General features: G+C 37.5%; 1 protein-coding gene across 4 annotated transcripts; it reads right to left on the reverse strand.

Moving 5' to 3' along the window:
• Window positions 1-1,627: 1,627 nt before the first annotated feature.
• On the reverse strand, window positions 1,628-19,236 carry NOL11 (nucleolar protein 11). Of its 4 annotated transcripts, none has more exons than XM_045525859.1 (18): window positions 18,984-19,236; window positions 17,455-17,568; window positions 17,273-17,329; window positions 15,803-15,951; window positions 14,332-14,389; window positions 13,893-14,037; window positions 12,142-12,330; window positions 11,405-11,481; window positions 9,419-9,542; window positions 8,864-8,952; window positions 8,299-8,373; window positions 7,301-7,485; window positions 7,016-7,141; window positions 6,634-6,864; window positions 5,751-5,829; window positions 5,138-5,230; window positions 2,240-2,347; window positions 1,628-2,090 (listed from the first exon to the last, which is right to left on the reverse strand). In XM_045525859.1, the coding sequence occupies exons 1-18, from the start codon at window positions 19,122-19,124 to the stop codon at window positions 1,974-1,976; spliced, it is 2,157 nt and encodes a 718-aa protein (XP_045381815.1). In that variant the 5' UTR covers window positions 19,125-19,236; the 3' UTR covers window positions 1,628-1,973. The 4 variants fall into 4 exon arrangements, with proteins under 4 accessions (XP_045381815.1, XP_045381816.1, XP_045381817.1 ...); XM_045525860.1 differs by having other exon boundaries at window positions 1,628-1,906; window positions 18,984-19,223; XM_045525861.1 differs by lacking the exon at window positions 5,751-5,829 and having other exon boundaries at window positions 5,138-5,189; window positions 18,984-19,225.
• Window positions 19,237-20,038: the final 802 nt, after the last annotated feature.

Consider the following 20,038-nt stretch of genomic DNA (forward strand, 5'->3'; position numbering starts at 1 on the left):
AGAAAGACAGTTTAGGAGGCCTCTGCAGTAATATAGCTGAGAGAGAGAATTATGGCTTGGGCCAGGGGTAGTGGTGGAGCTGCCACCAGGAGTTAGAAATAAGAAAGTAATGCTTTCCCAATAAAAATCACAATGAGATATCACCTCATAGCCATTGGGGTGGCTACACTCAGTTCTGCCACTGCAGTGTGAAAGTAACCACAGACAAAATATAAACAAGTGAGCACGGCTGCGTTGCAGTGCTTTTTTTTAAATAGACTCTGAGGTGTGAAATGAAACCTTATTTATGGACACTGAAATCTGCTGACCTCTGAACTAGATAACCATCTTTATAACTGAACATTTATTAACTGTCATATGCTAATGGGAAAGCACTCATGCAAAGTGAAAGGAAAGTGTCATGATGTCCTGTATACACGAAAAGTTCTTGATAGTTCAAAGAGAGAAAGGGTAGGAAACTTGAGTCATCACATTCCTTTCAATAGCACACATTGCATCAAGCCCAAAGGAAACCCGGGCCATAGCAGTCAGTACCATATTCACCCTGTAAGTAGCAAATTCACTTCGGAAAACTATCATCCCAACACATCAAATTAAGGATGCTAATTTCAGTTTACTGACTCTGTAGTTTTGAATATTTTTACTGGTTACCTTTGCCCATACAAATCTTATCCAGAGCCTAGCTCTAATTATTCTTGTTCTCTGACAACACTCCAATCCTGTGGCTCTGAATGGAAGTCTACTTGTTGATGTGCCATGACTGTTAGCCAGGGTATGAGGTGAATTTGGGAAAATTAGGGCAACATAAAAAGCTCTTCTTAAAGATTAATAGCAAAACAAAACCTTGGTGACCTCATGTCAGATCCCAAAATCTTTTGGAAATTTTACTGATTCATGAAATCAAAGTTTGGGAAACACTGTTGTAGATCTCTCCTATGGAATTCTGGAAGCACTGAACATCAGTAAAACTCATCTGGCATACAAAGATGTACCTGTATGGTGATTTGATTTTTCTTTGTGATCCCTTCTAGATAGTAAGCACATAGAAGGCAGAAATTTTTCTCTCCCTTTTTGCATTGCCTTTCTTTCTTTCTTTTTTTTTTTTGAGACAGTCTCGCTCTGTAACCCTGGGTAGAGTACAGTGGCGTCGTCATAGCTCACTACAACCTCAAACTCCCAGGCTCAAGAGAGCCTCCTGCCTCAGCCTCCCCAGTAGCTAGGACTACAGGCATGCACCACCATGCTAGGCTAATTTTTTCTATTTTAGCAGATGGGGTCTCACTCTTGCTCATTCTGGTCTCGAGCTCCTGATCGCAAGTGATCTTCCTGCCTCAGCCTTCCAGAGGGCTAGGATTACAGGCATGAGCCACCCTCGCCCAGCCCGTAACTATTTTTTATCAACTCATCATGGAGGTAATCTGAGAGATAATATACAGGAGGCATTTTTCAACCTCTGAGTATGTAAGCAAGCAAGTGGAAGTAGGTAAATGATGGCACAAATGACAGGAGGTGAGCGTGTGCCTGTACCAGGACCCCTCTCTGCCCTGCTTGTGGCACTGACTTCTGTCACAAGCATGGATGTGCTCGGGCAGTTTATGACTCTGATAAAACTACATTCTTTCTAAAATCACTGCTTCAATGGTCATTTTTTATTAAAAGAAAAACAATTCAAAACACATGATAAGAAATTAGACTTTTATCAATACACAAATAAGTTTACTTAAAATCAACTCAGTTTCATATTTTTAAAAAATTTCAGAACCTTTCCTCATTAATGTCCATAATCTAGAATAGGGTCCTGTGAAACCTGCAGTCCCATGTGAAGCATCAACAGGTGATGGTCCAGGTACTCACTGACACTTTTCTCTTGAAATGGAGATGGTCACAAACAAAGCATCTTTCTTGGCTGGATGAACAAGAAGAGTTCACATAAAAGAGCTTCATAAAATGTCCATGAAGGAGAACTGGTAATATCAGAAGAGTTCTAGCACTTCAATCGAATATAATCCTCTATTATTCTTTTCTTGATTTAATTTTTGTAGCTCCCGAAAACTTACTTCAATCTTGTTGAGTTCAGAATAAACACTTATCTAAAGAAAAAAGTTTCAGAGTAACTTTCACTGTAATTCTGCATACAAACAAATCCTCCATGACTATTCCTAACTTTTAAGAATAAACTGTAATTCAGGTGATATACTTGAGTACGAATACAATCAGTATATATCAAATAATCACAAACCTGAGATTTGACAAACTTGTAAAGGTTTATCAGTAGCCTTTTTGCTTCGGGTATCATTACCACAACAGTAAAATTAGCATCTAGAAGTAAGCATATCCAATCCATAATCTGAAGATAAATAAGGAAAGGAAAGTTAAGATTTTAAATTGAACTTTAGTTTAATTCATTTTATAAAGTCCATAATTACATCAAATGGTTACAGGAAAAATAAATCTTTATAAAAATCTAAACAAGTTAGTTTAGAGATGGAAGAATTTCTAAGAAATATAAAAAGGCTCTTTTCTGGCTTTTATACTTGTTATTTTACAAGCATAATTAGACTGTTTTTATAGTATTAATCAGTAATAGTAAAGCCAAAGTGATATTTAGTCCAAGGGAGAGTAATACTTGTCTTTTAAGAATTTTGTTTTGATAACTATTTTCACTTACAAAAAGAGAACCCATTTTCTATTCTGCAAAATACACTGTGCCCCAAGGATAGAGTATTGTATATTATAGATAAGTTATCATAAACTAAAAATCATCACTATACATTTATAAAAGTTTCCTATATACTTTTACATCTTCAAATGGTGTGGTTAACATGCAAATATCACTGTCACGAAAAAGCATTAAGGAAACTGGTTAACAATTTGTAGAGGGACAGCTGATCCCTATGGAACTCCTTACACCTAAATAATATATACTAAAGAGTTAAAGACACAAAATGAAACCACTGATGTACGAGGAGAAAACAGGGTTACTATTTGAATAATTTTAAGAGTGAGAAGAGCCTTAAGCATGACTTAAGCCATAAAGAAGCCATAAAGGAAAAGCTTAACACATTTTAATAGCATAAGTATGAAAAACTTGTCTATATCAAAAAATTATACTAAAGTGAGTAAAAAGACAAATGATAGGAAGGAAGTAATTACAATGCATCTAATAGAAAAAGGCTAATTTCATTAATATAGAAAGAATTCTTTTTTATTTTTTTTTTTGAGACAGAGTCTCGCTCTGTTGCCCGGGCTAGAGTGAGTGCCGTGGCGTCAGCCTAGCTCACAGCAACCTCAAACTCCTGGGCTCAAGCAAACCTCCTGCCTCAGCCTCCCAAGTAGCTGGGACTATAGACATGCGCCACCATGCCCGGCTAATTTTTTTCTATATATATATTTTAGTAGGCCAGATAATTTCTTTCTATTTTTTTTAGTAGAGACGCGGTCTCGCTTTTGCTCAGGCTGGTCTCGAACTCCTGACCTTGAGCGATCCACCTGCTTTGGCCTCCCAGAGTGCTAGGATTACAGGTGTGAGCCACCGCGCCCGGCCAGAAAGAATTCTTTATAAGCCAAAAAGAAAAAGATAGTAAATGTAATAAAAATATGGACAAGAAACCTGACGAGGCAGGTTCACAAAAAGAAATAGAAATGGGTAAGATGGTTTACCTCTCTCATTAACAAAGAAATGCAAATTAATATAAGGTTAACATTTGCTACCTATCTAATTGGCAAACAGTCAAAACTTTGACAAAACTGGTGTCAGTAGGAGTGTGAAAAATAAGGCCTCAGACCTTGGTGGCAGTAGTGGTGGTGGTTGTCACAGCTTTTCAGAAAGGTAATCTGGTATTCTGAGAGCTAAGAATGCATGCACCTTTTCATCTAGTAATTCCACTTGTGTGAATTTATGTAACAGGTGTTCTCTCATAAATATGCAAGGGTATGTGTATAAAGATACTCACTGAAGGTTTGTTTACAATAGCAAAAAACTGTAAATAACTTGAATGTCTATCAATAAAACACTAGTAAATAAATTAAGATATATCTGTAAAATGAAATAGTATGCACTGGTTAAAAGGAATGAGGCAGATATATGTGTATTGGTCCAGGAAATGTCTAAAATATAATGAGTGGAAAAAAAATGGCAGAATAGCACACATACTATGGTCTTATTTGTGTTAGAAAAGACAAAATGAGAGAAAGATAAATTTGTATATAGAAAGAACATTTCTAGACATAAAAGAAACTCTTAATATTGGTTATCTCTAAGAGAGATTAGGGTAGTGAATACAACAGTTAACTTTTCTTCATACCCTTTGGTACTACTGTTGAAACTTTCAAGTATAAAAATTAACTACTTAAAAATTTAACTCATTTTTAAAATAAAAAATAGTCAAATTAAGTGTCTGAAATCCTTAGTCAGTCTTGTTGCTGAGGAAAACTAAATAAAAAATAAAGAAAAAGAAAAAAAGAAATCCTTAATTAGAATAACATATTCCTAAACCAAAAAAAAAAAAAAATTCTTTTCCTTTCCTTTTTTTTTTTTTTTAAAGAAACAGGACCTCACTCTGTCACCCAGTCTAGAGTGCAGTGGTACACTCGCAGCTCACTGCAGCCTCGAGCTCCTGGCCTCAAGTAATCTTCCCATCTTGGCCTCCCAAAGTGCTGGGATTACAGGAATGTCCAGCCAAAAAATTATTTTTTAATGTTTCCTACTGTTTCTCAGATAAATACTGTTTTTTTTTTTTAAGGGATATCAAGGAAGAAAAATACTGTTTCTAAAGAGGGTCTACCATGAGATTCTTTGAGAACATTTTTTCATTAATCTTCATTCTCTTATTCTTAAGAGATGATTAAAGGGCAAATTGTTACCAGCTCCTCCTTGTTCTCTTAATAAACTAAGGAAATTCCTGGAATGGGTCATAATGAAGAATCAGGAATTTAAGATGAATTTAAATTCTGTAATATAGAATTACGGATCTAGAAATTTACTAAATTGAGAGACTGTCCCCCCCTCCAACTCCAGTGGTTTGGTTATATGATAAAGGAGGACACTAATATGAAGTAGGAGACAAGGAGAAATCAGTTACACCCTTTTTTACAGATTTTTCCCAGCACCAAATCAAAGAAAAAGAAATTATCTCACCTGGTTAAGGGTTGGAGGACATATTCCAGGAAGAGTCATAGTAGCATTTTCGCTACACTTCAGATAAAGGAAATACAAATACTGGAGAAATAACTAAGTGGGGGGAAAAAAAAGGATAATTTACCACTTTGATAAAAAAATTTTCTCTATAAACTAAACAGAAAGACTGGAAAGAATTTTAAGAGGATGTTTAACTATACATCAAACAAATATGCCAGACATCTAGGGACACAAAAATGAATAAAATGCAATGTGTGCCATCAGTGAGGAGCTCATCTGGTTTGGGGAGTTGGGGTAGGTAGGGTAGGTGATGAACTTATTGTTTGTAAATAATAGGTAGAGAAAAGAGAATCCTCTCAGCAATTCTTTTTACTGTCTACTCATTTAAAACTTAGGTGGCTTAACTTGGCTTTCAAGCTTGGCAGGAGGAAAATGCCACAGTCTGTCATCCAACAACCACTCTAGTCTCCGTGGCAAGTTTTTCACTATGAGAGCTGGGCAACCTCTTATTCACACGAAAGAACTGGGTAGCCTTTAGAATGCCCCAACAGCTGGTTAAACAGTAAAACTTAAACCAGAAATAAAATTCTATAGGACTTGTAAGAACACTTACAGTAATATGTTGTGCTGGGATATCTTTCAAGTGAGGCAGAAGAAATGTTTCACTATAGGCAGAATGAAGAATTGCATTTCTATATAGGACTAAAGGAAAATCTTATTTCAATAAATAAAGGCTATTCTACTGAAATTATGAGTAATTCCATTTCCCAGTGATAGTTTTCTAAATTTATACAAAAGTTTTATATCACGAAAAGGGCTCTATCACCCAACACTCACCTAATCATTAGAGATTATCTGGAATACATCAGTAGTATAAATAATTTTTTTTTTTTTTCAGATACAGTCTCACTCTGTTGCCCAGGCTAGAGTGCCGTGGCATCAGCCTAGCTCACAGCAACCTCAAACTCCTGGGCTCAAGCGATCCTCCTGCCTCAGCCTCCCAAGTTGCTGGGACTACAGGCATGTGCCACCATGCCTGGCTGATTTTTTCTATATATATATTTTTAGCTGTCCATATAATTTCTTTCTATTTTTAGTAGAGATGGGGGTCTCGCTCTTGCTCAGGCTGGTCTCGAACTCCTGAGCTCAAACAATCCGCCCGCCTCAGCCTCCCAGAGTGCTAGGATTACAGGTGTGAGCCACCACGCCTGGCTGAGTAGTATCAATAATTTTTATTTATTCAGAATACTGTTCTTTAGAATTGGTAGAGCCTCTACCTTAGCACAGCTTCTTAATTAAGAAGACAGGTTTAAGCAAGTTGTTTGAAGGTAGCATTGAACATAATTCATTTTCAAGCAGAAATCAAGAAAAAAAATTGAAAAAAAGAAAGGAAACCCTTATATTATCTATTAATAATTACTTCTTAGCTATGGCTTGGCATATAACTATATCCTTGGAAAGAGGAACAGAGGGACGCACTCTATTTTAAAGGATACAGTAGAGCTGCTCTTTTTGGTATCACAGGGCATGAAACGGTCTCCTTTGTTGTGTCCTGAGGCTTTTCGTTTAATTCTTGATCACAGTTACTGCAGTTATCTTCCTTAGGATTAAAGCCATTTTGAAGAATTTTAGTCTGCTCTTCCATTTTCTCATCTTGAGCAGTACCACTATAGTCAGAAACTGACTCCATATTGACATCTGTTTCTTGGAGACAGTCATCACCAATGCTATGATGTCAATTGAAAGCAAGAGGTTAATTCTTATCAGCAAGGGAACTTTTAGAAAAAATTTTATTTTCTAAGCATTCAGTTTTAAAATCAAATAATATAACAGACTATAAACATAGTAAGGGAAAAAGATCACTGGATTCTTACGTACCTTAAGAAAAGTTTTAAGCACATGCAGGTGACTGATTCAGGGATGTCAGGGAACTGCTGCAGACAGAGTTGTAACAACTGTACATCTGTCTTTTGTAAGGCAACCTCCATTAAGCCAGGGCATAAGCTAAGAGAAATGAAAAAATCTGAATCATTATTACGTATTAAGAAAAATCTCAATTGCAGATAACTTATGAGCTTTTCCAGAGTTTCAGAAAATTAGAACTGTAAAAAAACAAGGTCAAAAGAGTTATGCATGGAAAGTGTGGTGCACATAAACACCTACCTGTAAGAAAGCACATGTGTTTGGATAAGCTGAATCAGACAGTTCCGTGGATAAAACGATGGTTCTGCTTTACATCTTTCTAGAAGTCCTGTTACTATGTCCCCAATTATAGCATGAAAGTCAGGCGTCTGCTTCATAGCCAAAAATTTACGTAGTTCCACTTCAATGTGTTTTTCTGAATCTTTCTGAAAAAGCAGAATTAAAGAACTCAGTCTAGCACATTAATAAACATCACCCTGAACTTAAAATTTCCTAGCACAACATTTTCTCAAAGCACTAACAGTATTCATGCATTCCTGTGAAATAAGAGCTGATGCTACAATTTGTTACGCAAATAAAATGCAAAGAAAAAAAATCAAGCGTTTAGAAATTAAAACCTTTAGAAGGGCCAGGCGCAGTGGCTCATGCCTGTAATCCTAGCATTCTGGGAGGCTGAGGTGGGAGGATGGCTTGAGGTCAGGATTTCAAGACCAGCCTGAGCAAGAGCGAGACCCCATCTCTATTAAAACTAGAAAAAAAGTTAGCCAGTCAACTAAAAATAGAAACAAAAAATTAGCTGGGTATGGTGGCTTGTGATTGTAGTCCCAGCTACTCAGGAGGCTGAGGCAGGAGGATCACTGGAGCCCAGGAGTTTGAGGTTGCTGTGAGCTAGGCTGATGCCAGGGCACTCACTCCAGCCCAGGCAACAAAGTGAGGTGAGACTCTGTCTCAAAAAAAAGAAAAAAAAAAAAAAAAATCTTTAGAAGGCCAAATTGCAAATGCATCTGATGCCAAGCTGAATGAAAAACCTATAATGCCAACATCATAACATCACTCTCAGAAGACTACAGAGTCAAATAAACCAAAATACTGGATCAACTCTGACATCCTTAAGACACTATACAAATGTTAGCTATTGCTATAAAAATGACCATAAAAATAAGACAGAATGAAAAGTAAACAGGATTTCTTTTAACCACTTGAGCTGATTTTTGATATTTTCAGTATTTTAAACTTACCTTTATGGTTAGTAAGAGTTGTTTGGATGGTGGAACCTCTGCCTGTAAATTCACTTCAACTTTTCGTCTCCTTAACTAGAATTAAGTAAATTAATTAGAATCACAAAACAGTACAAGAGATCCAATAAACATCTAGAAGAATATAAAACACTGAGAAATTAGCACATTTTTGCTCTAATCACAAAGTTTTAAAGATAAATTTTGTTATAGGAAAAAGTGATTTTACTTCAACTTTGAAATTAAGTATCTTAAGACTTTTAAGGTTTTTGTTATTTAAACACAAAATAAAATCTCTGTACTAAGGAACGTTTTATTGCTACTTGCAAACTAGTCCATTTTCACAACTGGGCCTTAATACCACATATAAATGCCCATAAAAAGTTACAAATAGACTATGTATGTCATTTCTGGATAAATGCTGTGAGGTTACTGGGTTCTAGCCTCACACTGACCTGTCATCAAGATCAAAGCTATAAGAGTTATGAGGATACAAATCAAAATAATTCAGCCTTTCTCTGTTTTTCAACATTTGCGTTAACATTTCTATTTCTATTACTAAACTTACAATTCTTCTTGACTGTTCTGAGTTCTGGCATCCAAGTCCACATCCCTGAGATGTTTCCCAGTTTACAAAATGAGGTGTGACATGAATGCCTAAGAAAACATGAAATATATGATTTCTGGAATGTTTTAACCTATTGGTATTTACCCAACTACACAAAGAACAATAAAAGACAACCACTCATGTACAATTCAAGAGGCTTTAAAGGCCATGTAATTCTACTGATAACTTCAGATCAGTAAATCGTAATACAATAAAAAATTATATGCCCAGCAACATGAAGCCAGCAGATGAGTCCACTGGTAAACAAAGGAGGATAGAGGTACAATCGATTTTGTCTTGGGGATTCTCCCATTACCCCTGAAGTCAGAAGAACACAATGTAGCTCTTCAGCCTGCAGCAGTCTCTGCAATATGGACTGTTCACTAGTTTCGCTGACTAGTGGCAAATTTCAAAGAACAGGCTCTGTAAATAGAAGGCTATAGGAATCTATATATAAAACTGGGAACTAATGAAATGGCTTGTATTAATAAAACAAACATATAAGTAAATTTCTACCTGGATCTTGACTATGCTTGAGTTTTCCAAGAGCACCTGCTAATGATGACACTTCACACTTGTATGGAATCACAGTTAGAAATTTTCCATGCAGCATAAACAAATTTTCCCCATAATACCAGAGCTACAAAAAAAAAATATATATATATATATCAAAAACAGAATACTCGCTTATAAGTTCTGACTCAAAAAAGCCTTAAACAATAACTTATTGTATAAGCTATCTCAGTATAACAATAAAGAACAAAACAAAGTCGAGTAACTTCCCAGAAGAATCTCATATGCACCAATTATTCATTGGGCTCTTGGGCTCTATGTTTGCCCAAGTCTGAATGAAGCATAACTTACAGGATGTTTTTGACTCAGAAAAATCTAATCAACATATGCATTTAAAGTAATTGAACTATTTAAAATTAATACTATCACTATTATGTGTATATTGACATAATAATTTATCAAGCCTATTATAACATGGGAAAACTATTATGATGCATTAAATTAAAAAGTGCCTCATGCCTGTAATCCTAGCACTTTGGAAAGATGAGGCAGGAAGATCGCTTGAGGCCAAGAGTTCAAGACCAGCCTAATCAAGAGCAACACCTCATTTCTACAAAAAACAGAAAAATCCGCAGGGTGTGGTAGCATGTTCCTGTGGCTGAAGCAGGAGGATTGCTTGAGCCCAGGAATTTGAGGTTGCTGTGAGCTATCATGATGCCACTGTACTCTAGCCCAGGCAACACTGCAAGACCCTCTGCAGTAGCTCACGCCTATAGTCCCAGCTAGTAGCAAGGCTAAGGCTGAAGGATCACTTGAGCCCGGGAGTTCAAGGCAACAGTGAGCTGTGATTAAACCACTGTACTCCAGGCTGGGCAACACAGTGAGACCCTGTCTCAAAAAAATAAAAATAAAAATGAATAAATAAAAAATCAGAATTTAACACTGTTTCTAATTGTAAGACTAAAAATAAGGAATATTAACTAAAAGCTTAAAAGAACACAGAAATCAAAAGTATGTTTGTTAGAATGGTGGAATTGTGGGTGGTTAATTTTGTTAAAATTATCTGTTTTTTAAAAGTAATTAAAAATAGAAAGAAAGCAAGAAAGAAAATACACTGGAGAACAAAACATACAAGGACCCCTGCTACAGGAATTTTATAGTCTGGTCAGCTTAAATTAAAATTCTTTAAGTATCTTTATTTAATTCCACAGTAACATTTAATATATAACATTAGAGACTTTGGGGTGTAGTTTAAAATACATAAGTAAAAAGATCAAACCAAAGAGCAGCTAAAAACAAAAGTTGTCTTATTAACTAACTGTTCTCCCTTGAGAACAGAGAAAACTGGCTATAAAAACAATAACCAAATTAAATATAATTTTTTTTTTTTTTTTTTGAGACAAGGTCTCACTATGTTGGCCCAACCTGGAGTACAGCGGTGTAATCACAGCTCACTGTAGTCTTGAACTCCCGGGCTCAAGTGATCCTTCAGCCTTAGCCTCCCTACTGGCTGGGACTATAGGTGTGAGCTACTGCAACTGGCTAATAAATATAATCTTTCAGGTAAAAAAAAAAAAGTCTTAATTTATTTTAATAAAAACTACCAAAATATATATATATATATATATATATATATATATATATATATATATATATATTTTTTTTTTTTTTTTTTTGGAAGATGAGTCTTGCTACATTGACCGGGCTGGAGTACAGTGGTTATTCATAGGCACAATCACAGCACACTATAGCCTCGAACTTTTAAACTCAAGTGATCCTCCTGCCTCAGCCTCCTGAGTAGATGGGACTATAGGTACACACCACTGTGCTCAGCTCAAAAACCTGCCAAAATACTTAGGCCCAAAGAGACCTCCTCTCTAATAGTGTTATTTATCAGGCACAAAAATAACTAATTTGAAAAAGTCCTTTTCTTCCTGATCGAAGCCTAAAAACAAAAAAAAGAGAATGTCCTCAAGTGAAAAAACTTACTTGACCACTGGTCCCTTGTGGTAACTCTTTTGAAATCTGTAGTGTCTGAAACTTTATGTTCCATATGGAGACGCATTCTGTAAAATAAGACAGATAACTTTAGAAAAAGTCCCTAGTATAAATATACGATATTTTGGGGAGAGGAAGTTATAAAGACACAAATTTTGCTTTATTTAGTATAAAAATGAGTTATGAAGACTGTTATCGCCACAGGAATTCAAAGGAATAAGAGGTCATCACGATGGCCGGGTGCGGTGGCTGACGCTTGTAATCCTCGCACTCTGGGAGGCTAAGGCGGGTGCATTGTTTGAGCTCAGGTGTTCGAGACCAGCCTGAGCAAGAGCAAGACCCCGTCTCTACTAAAAATAGAAAGAAATTATAGGGACAACTAAAAATATATGCAGAAAAAATTAGCCAGGCATGGTGGCACATGCCTGTGGTCCCAGCTACCTGAGAGGCTGAGGCAGGAGGATCGCTTGAGCCCAGGAGTTTGAGGTTGCTCTGAGCTAGGCTGATGCCAGAGCACTTTAGCCTGGGCAACAGAGTAAGACTCTGTCTTTAAAAAACAAAAAAAAAATTTATTTAAGAAAAATTAGGAAGCTACAAAAATAAATAAGTACAGTGACCAAGAAAATGAATTAGGGTGGTAACAAAGAAATGAAAAAGAAAGGGAAGACTAAAAGGTACACTGAAGGAAAAATGCAAAAACCTTCTTAAGTAATTGGATTTTCAGTTACCCTTAGAAGCTGGCAGTGGACTTCCTAGGACTGCTACATGATCTTGATCCAGGACAGTGAGTGCGACACCATTTCGAGCATTACCAGACACAACAGCCTTGAGTAACAGTGATCTAACTACCCTCTGATTTTTTTCTGGGTCAGTTGGGCGTATTGGTATCAAAGTTTCATATATACATCCATCAGAGCCTGTTGGAAACAAGTATTTATTGTTCATTATTGGGTAAAGGATGCTTCTATATTATAGTTAAATTTACTAGGTTATTTATAAGATTTTACCAATTTGATAAAGAATCTAACCAGAAATATAAACATCGCTCTACGCTTTCCCTGAAAGAAACTACTACAAACTTAAACTGGGGGGAGGAGTATTATGAATAAAAATCTCAGTAAGAAATGTCATAATAGCCAAGAAATACAAATTATAAATACCTATAATAACTTAAAATTTATTGAGAGGGTACTGCCAGGAATACAGATAATCTAGTCCCTAAAAGGATACTTCCCTTACTAGAAAGTAATTAGCATCTGGCCTATACATTTCTTCTTATTCAATCACCCTGAAAACAATATGAAATCGCTGTTTCTTATAGGTCAATTGAATTTTGGCAATTTCATGTGGTTGTAGCTATGTTACTTACATAAAGATTTATATGACCCTTTGGCTCAGACTTCCTCACTTTAATGTTCATTAAGCTAAAGCATTAAAGTGCATTCCAATGACCTTCCAAGATAAGACACATGATGAGAGCCTTTTTCTTTCTTTCTTTCTTTTTTTTTAATTTTTTGAGTCACAGTCTCGCTCTGTTGCCCAGGCTAGAGTGCCATGGCGTTAGCCTAGCTCACAGCAACCTCAAACTCCTGGGGTCAAGCGATCCTCCTGCCTCAGCCTCCGGAGTAAAGCTGGGACTACAGGCATGAGCCACCATGCCCGGCTAATTTTTCTATATATATTTTTAGCTGTCCATATAATTTCTATTTTTAGTAGAGGCAGGGTCTTTGCTCTTGCTCAGGCTGGTCTCGAACTCCTTGAGCTCAAACAATCCACCCGCCTCGGCCACCCAGAGTGCTAGGATTACAGGTGTGAGCCATTGCGCCCGGCTGAGAGCCTTTTTCTTAATAGCTACTGTAAACATCTGCACACTGAAAAACTTCACAAAGAATTTAATTGTGATAATATGGAAATGTTTCCTGAATATTGCTCTTGTTTACTCCCCCTTAACCTTCTCAAAACAACTTCAAAAGAAGCCATGAAGGCTGAGGGGGAGAGGGCACCACAAAGGCTTTTTTCCCCCCCTAAAGTGGGGTTATAGAGCTCCAAAACCGGTGTTATACTTTAGACCATTATTCAGAGGTAGACTCCAAGGCATTAAAAATCTGTAAAAAGTAGGTGGCATAGATCAAAGCTGCCCTGTTAGTCTCCAGGTCAAAGAACTGGGCCTTATCACCTAAAAGCTGATTTTTCTTTTTTATTAGTATTATATTGTTATTTATTGCTCACGATAAATTTTAAGACATAAAGATACAGAAAAAATTGTGCTCTACCTAAAGTACTTTAATAGCCCCTCAAAACACAGAACCACTGATCTAATGCATGACCAGATATGCAAACTGCAAAAAGTGAAGGCATAAATGATGGAAGGGGAAAGGCTATAACAGAAGTCTGCAAAAACCCTAAGATTCAAAAATGTACAGTATCCTGTAATATCACTCCATTTACAATCTCGGAAAGTTTAAAGAAAAAAACTTACTTAATGACATCAAAGAGATGAATTTCCGATCCACAGATGCAGTAAAACTTTGTATAACAACTTCTTCTTCTTGTCCAAGTAAGAGTGTGTATTTGCTTAAGACACGTGAGTGAAACGTTTGTACATAAGCAAAGTAATTTCCATGCTGAAAAAACAGTTACTTCATAAATACTGTCATTTCAACCACCTATATTTAAATGTTAAAACCAGACGTTGTTGTCCCAGTATAATGACATAAATGAGTATTTAAAAACCCCTTGTCCAATTAAGTGTAAAATGTTATAAATAGTGACTAATAGACTTTTTAATATTTAAAAAAGATAAAAACATTTAAAAATCTAATCTAAGAGAAATGCAAAAGTCCCACTTTAGTTTTAAAAATAACATGAGTGATTTTGAAATTTCACAAAATGGGCCAGGAACTGAAGATATCACTTACTTTTTCAGTAATGAAAATTAAAACAGGATGTCTAAATACAATGAAAAGCTTTGTCCACCTAAAAAAAAAAAGTAAGAAAAATTACATGATGCCAAAATCACCAGTTGAAATACAGTATCAATTGAAATTTAATCCAATCTTTTACCAAATGTTTTTTAGAATCAGAAAGACATCAGAGAAGACCTAATTTGGTGTTTCAAAGTATATGCCACAGGGAATATGAATCTGTTAAATGCATCTCTGTATTAAAGGCAGATTGTTAAACTTCCCAGACGACTATAAACTGTAAAGTTCCAAGAAAGGTATGCAGTACTTTCTGAATTTAAATCGACTCCCTCCCTCCTTTCTTTCTTTCTCTTTTTCTCTCTCTTTCTTTTAGACAGAGTCTTGCTCTGTTGCCCTGACTAGAGAGCAGAGGTCATCATAGCTTACTGTAACCTCAGACTCCTGGGCTCAAGCAATCCTCCTGCCTTAGCCTCCTGGGTAGCTCAGACTACAGATGTACACCACCATACCCAGCTAAGTTTTCTATTTTTTGTAGAGACTGAGGTCTTGCTCTTGCTCAGGCTGGTCTCGGACTCCTGACCTCAAGCAACCCTCCCGAATCAGCCTACCAGAGTGTTAGGATTACAGGCTTGAGCCACTGCGCCCGGTCTCCTTTTTTCATAGTTACTTTTAGGACTCATGTTTCAAGGAAAACATTAAAATCTCATCTGCTTCTTCAATTGACAGAGGGACCTGAGGCACAGGGACACTGAAGGGTTGTGTAGCCAATTTATGGCAAAGTGGCAATTAGAAACAAATCCTCTCAAGAGTTCCCCCAAACACAGTTGCTCACACCTTAGAGGTGTTCATCAGGTCAATCTAAGACATAACTGGCCATTGTCCACATTGTTCACTTACTAAGTACAGGCGTTTGTTTTGACTTAAATTTAGTTTCCACCAAGTGGACCTGGAGAAGCAGCAAGTCATATGGACAGGAAACGTGATGAAATAATGATTAGACAGAAGTGAAATCATGAAACGTCCTTCTATCATTTGGGTGGGTCATTTTCCCAGTTTTTTTCTAGAATCTGGGAAAGCAGAGGGCTTAAGGCACTATCATGATTTCATTAACGACAAGCTGTACTTTTTGCCAGGGGAAAAAAGTTGCAAGCTTGGCAGTCAGGGTAATATGACAGAAACAGAAAGAGTTTGGTCCTTTGGGATAACCCATTTCATATTCAAATAACTGATTGTCTAGTTCTCTGTCATTAGAAGAAGACTCATAAGACTATGGTTTCCTGAATCATCTATCACCCCAGAGGCTTTTGGGATGCTATTTTGGTCAATGTCTTATAAATGTTTTTTAATCAGGCTACTTTTATAATGTTTATAACCAAAAATACTTTTGAACATGGCAAAAAATATAATTAAAAACATGCAGTACATTCTCATTTTGATAAATTCACTTATAAGCATTGGAACTTACTTAATCACCTCTTCATTGGAGATAACAGTTTCAATTTTCTGCTGGGGCTCTGCAAGCAAGGCCTCTAAACCACGAACAGCTCCTTCCTTGAATAGCACCAAGGGTTCTGTTCCTTGTATTGAATGTATCCTATATACCTCAGCTGACAACTAGAAAAATATAAGACTATTTCAATTTTTATTCTAAAACAATTTATACCTAATGTAATAGGGACATTTATAGAAGGCTCCCCTCCACTGCACCCAACAGAATCTTGCTCTCTTTGTCCCCCTGGCTAGAGTGCAGCAGCATCATCATAGCTTACTGTGACCTCAAACTCCTGGGCTCAAGTGATCCTCCGGCCTCAGCCTCCCAGGTAGCTGGGACTATAGGCATGAGCCACCATGCCTGGCTAATTTTTCCTATTTTTTAGTTGTTTGGCTAATTTCTTTCTATTTTTAGTAGAGATGGGGGTCTCACTCTTGCTCAAGCTGGTCTCAAACTCCTGACCTCAAGTGATCCTCCTGCCTCTGCCTCCCACAGTGCTAGGATTACAGCCATGAACCACCGAGCCCGGCCTACAAGGCTTATTTTTAAGGGCCTGACTTGGTTTTCATTTTGATTTAATATTGCTTTATAACTATATATGGTTCCAAAATCAAAGGTAAACACAAAATACATTCAGAAGTCTAACTTCTGCTCTTACCCTCTCTACCCTGTCCCTACCTCTCCTCCACAGGTAACCCTTTTTATTCATTTTTGGCTTATCCATTACAAACACTGGAGGTTACGCTAAAATCTGGGTCTCCCAAAACTGGGGGTGGAGAAGGTACAAATAAAGCCACTAATGCAGATGTATATGCAGTTCTGGTATTAGATAAGGACTAATGCCACAATTATAACTACAGCCTACAATACCAAGAAAAGAAGTTAACAATATATGTGAGGTAAAATAAACAAACAAAACAACCTCTGCTGTGTAAAATTCAGGATTTTCCTACTCCAAAGTAAAGGAAAAGATCGGAGCCAGGGGAAAGTACAGCTAGCTAGCTAGAAGTTTCAAGGATCCAGACAACAACTGCATTATATCTGAATCAGTCCTATTGTGAACCACTTCTAAAATGTGCCAATTATCTTTAGAGTCAAACACTTAGAATTGGAAGGAACTTTTGAGATTAACCTAGTTTGAGATCCTCATTTTATAAGTAAGAAAAAGTTAATTAACATACTTTAGGTCACTGGTAGAAAAGGCATAGGTAGTCATGTTTCTTTTTTAACTGTATTATGTGCCACTCTTAAAATGTACAATACACAAAACTTGCAGGGTCTATTCTGAGAAAGGGCACAGGAAATTCACTAACTAGAATGAAAAACTGATTGTAACCTTATGCTCATTTTTCCAGAGGCATTAAGATAAGTAACGCATACTCTATTATGAATGATTCCATTTCATCATAAGCTAAATAAATGCTGGAAAATCTGAAGACTTACTGTAGCTTTAAATACTTTATCCAGGTTTACATCTTCACTATTCCATATTCTCAAAACCTTAAATGAAAACATACAAGTTAAAATGTATGCCATTCTCCATTTATATAACAAACACAAATAGTTAATAAATCAACATTTGACTTGTATTCTATATACCATTATATAAAAGTTTAAAAACTCACCTTATTATCATGTACAACAATATACTCTCCAGTTTGAAAGTTGCACACAGCGGGACATGTTATAATTTGACCTTGTTTCACTGACCAACTCCCCAAGGTTTTCTGATCAGAAAGCTAATGAAATTAAAATAAATACAATATTAAAGAAGTCAATTTCAGATATTAAAAGCAATTATTAATACATTTACAATCAAAATAAACCATTAAAATGACAGCATTTGACAAGTTTCCTAAATTAAATAAGTAGTCAGAACAGACAAGTACTGAAGATTCCACTAACATGAAGTACCTACAGTAGTCAAATTGATAGAGACAGAAAGAACTGTGGTTGTCAGAGGCTGGGGGCAATGGGGAGTTATTGTTTAATGGGTACAGAATTTTAATTTGGCAAGATGAAAGAGTTCTGGTGGCTGCACAACAATGTGAATGTACTTGATACCACTGAACTATATGCAAACTTAAAAATGGTTAAAATGATAAATTTTATGCGTATTTTACCACAATTAAAATTTAAAAAATTTTAAACAGCAGGTAAAATAAAAATATATTTAATAACTAAGTTCCTAAAGTAAAAAATATGTAAATTAAAAACCCTTTGTTAATAAACAACAGTACATTTTAAAAATTGATTCCATTATGCCTCTGAATAGGGACATGGGAAATTAAATTCGTATAACTGAGATCCTGTTTATTCAATTCCAATCAGCAGTTTTCCCATGTAGGAACTGCAAAACCACAAATCCATCTGAGGTAAAGACCAACAGAGTAAGCAGAGCCAAAACAAACAGTACAGGGGGTTGTTGGCAACCTGTTCCCAAAACTTCAAAGATGATAGCTAACTTCTTAAAGACGCAGAAAACTATGTTCACCAGGTCAGAAAAAAATATTATAATTGTTTTCCATGCGACAACCAGATGCAAGGTTAGAAAGTGGGTTGTGTCCGGCGTTGGGCTGAAAAGGGGGCGGGGAGTGATTTCCCCGGACTCAACTTCAGGATTCACAGCGTGAACCAGAGTTGCCAACAGACAAGTCACTCGGAATCAACAGTCTTACTAAGCTACCAAGAAAGCCCCATCCCCCTCAAAATGTTTTTTCCCAAGGAGAGAACAATGTAGTGTACAGACACAGAACTCAATCACTATTCCCACCCTGTCAGTGTCATCCTCTCCTGCCCAACCAATCTCCGTTCCACCCTTCTGCGGGCAGCTAGAATAACAAAGACCCTAGGAAGGGATCTTAGCAAGGCCATCTCTGCAAGTTCCGAAGCAAAGCACCGGTTCCCTTTCCTTTCCGTGTCTAGCCCACGTGCACTTAGACGCTCTGTCGCTTGCAACTCTGAAATATGCTCCTATAGGAAAACAACCAAGCCAGATTCTAGACCTCACTCAGCGTCCCAGACAGGCCAAGCTGGCTCTCTGCTAAACTGGCTCCACGATATCTTTCTGGAGCTGTAAGAAACCCAAGCTCGGGCTCCGCGCTCAGAGAGAGGCGAGACTGGAGCCCGGGTGCTTCGATTCTATCGTTCTCACCTTATAAAGAATGACGGTCCTGCCGCTGTCGGTCACTAGAAACTGGTCTGTTTTGTCGCTGTGCTCCACACCTAGGAGTCCATCAGGCCCGGCGCCCAGAACTACAGAAGACAACGTGAATTCTTCTTCCAGGGCTGCCATTTTGCGCGAACCTACGAAAGGCCGCGCATCATCCCCGGCAGGCCTCGCGCCTTGTCTCGCGAGAATGAATGTGCCAAAGCAGAAACCCACTCTCACAGCCTGCGACCTCTGGCGGGCCGAACGAGCGCACAGAACTGAGAACGCCGCCAGTGGGCGAGGCCTGGAGTTTGCGTCTAGACTCCGCCTCCCAAGACCACGCCTCCCCCGAGTCCCGGATGTGCTTCTGGAGGGAATGGGAAGGGCCAGACCCCGAAACGGTGTCTCTTTGGTGTCGTGTGTGTTGCGCGCAGTTAAGCGTATGGATTTGAGAGGCTACAGCATGGGCTCGGGAAGTGGGCGAATATAAGTAAAGTAGATTCGTTTTTACTTTAAGGAAACTCCCTAGGAATTTCTACCACGGCCTCGTGGAACAATGTGGCGAAGAAAAAATATTTCTCTCTTTAGATGTGCTGTCAGTAACGTGCTGTTCATAAATGACGTGCTTAATCCCCTCCGGCTTCTCAGAACCCGCCAGAGAGCTACAGTCTCTGCAGCCTTTGAGGCCTGCCGGGTTGTCTCTGTCCCCACTGGTCTCTTAGCCCCGGCGGGGAAGTCTCTCCCCGACTTACAGGAAATTCAAACTACTGACAGTTTGATGAAGGTGAAGCAGTTTTTGGCAAGGCTTCATTTCCGCAGAAATTTGTGTTTCTTATATTAGAGTGTCTGATTCAATAGGTAATGTACAAAACTCAAAATAGAAAAGCTTAATTGTGTATGTTCTTCGGGAGAAACCATCTAATAGGCGATTACTAAACAAATGTACCTACCATGTGTTATAAAATCCCTCGGTTTGGCTTAAGCATCCACCGTATAGCCACGTGTGTTGTTCCTCATTGCCACATTACAACACTGGAAAAAGGAGAATATCCAGCTGT

Source organism: Lemur catta, chromosome 15 (genome assembly GCF_020740605.2).
Source record: "Lemur catta isolate mLemCat1 chromosome 15, mLemCat1.pri, whole genome shotgun sequence".
In the NCBI taxonomy this organism is placed as follows: Eukaryota; Metazoa; Chordata; class Mammalia; order Primates; family Lemuridae; genus Lemur; species Lemur catta.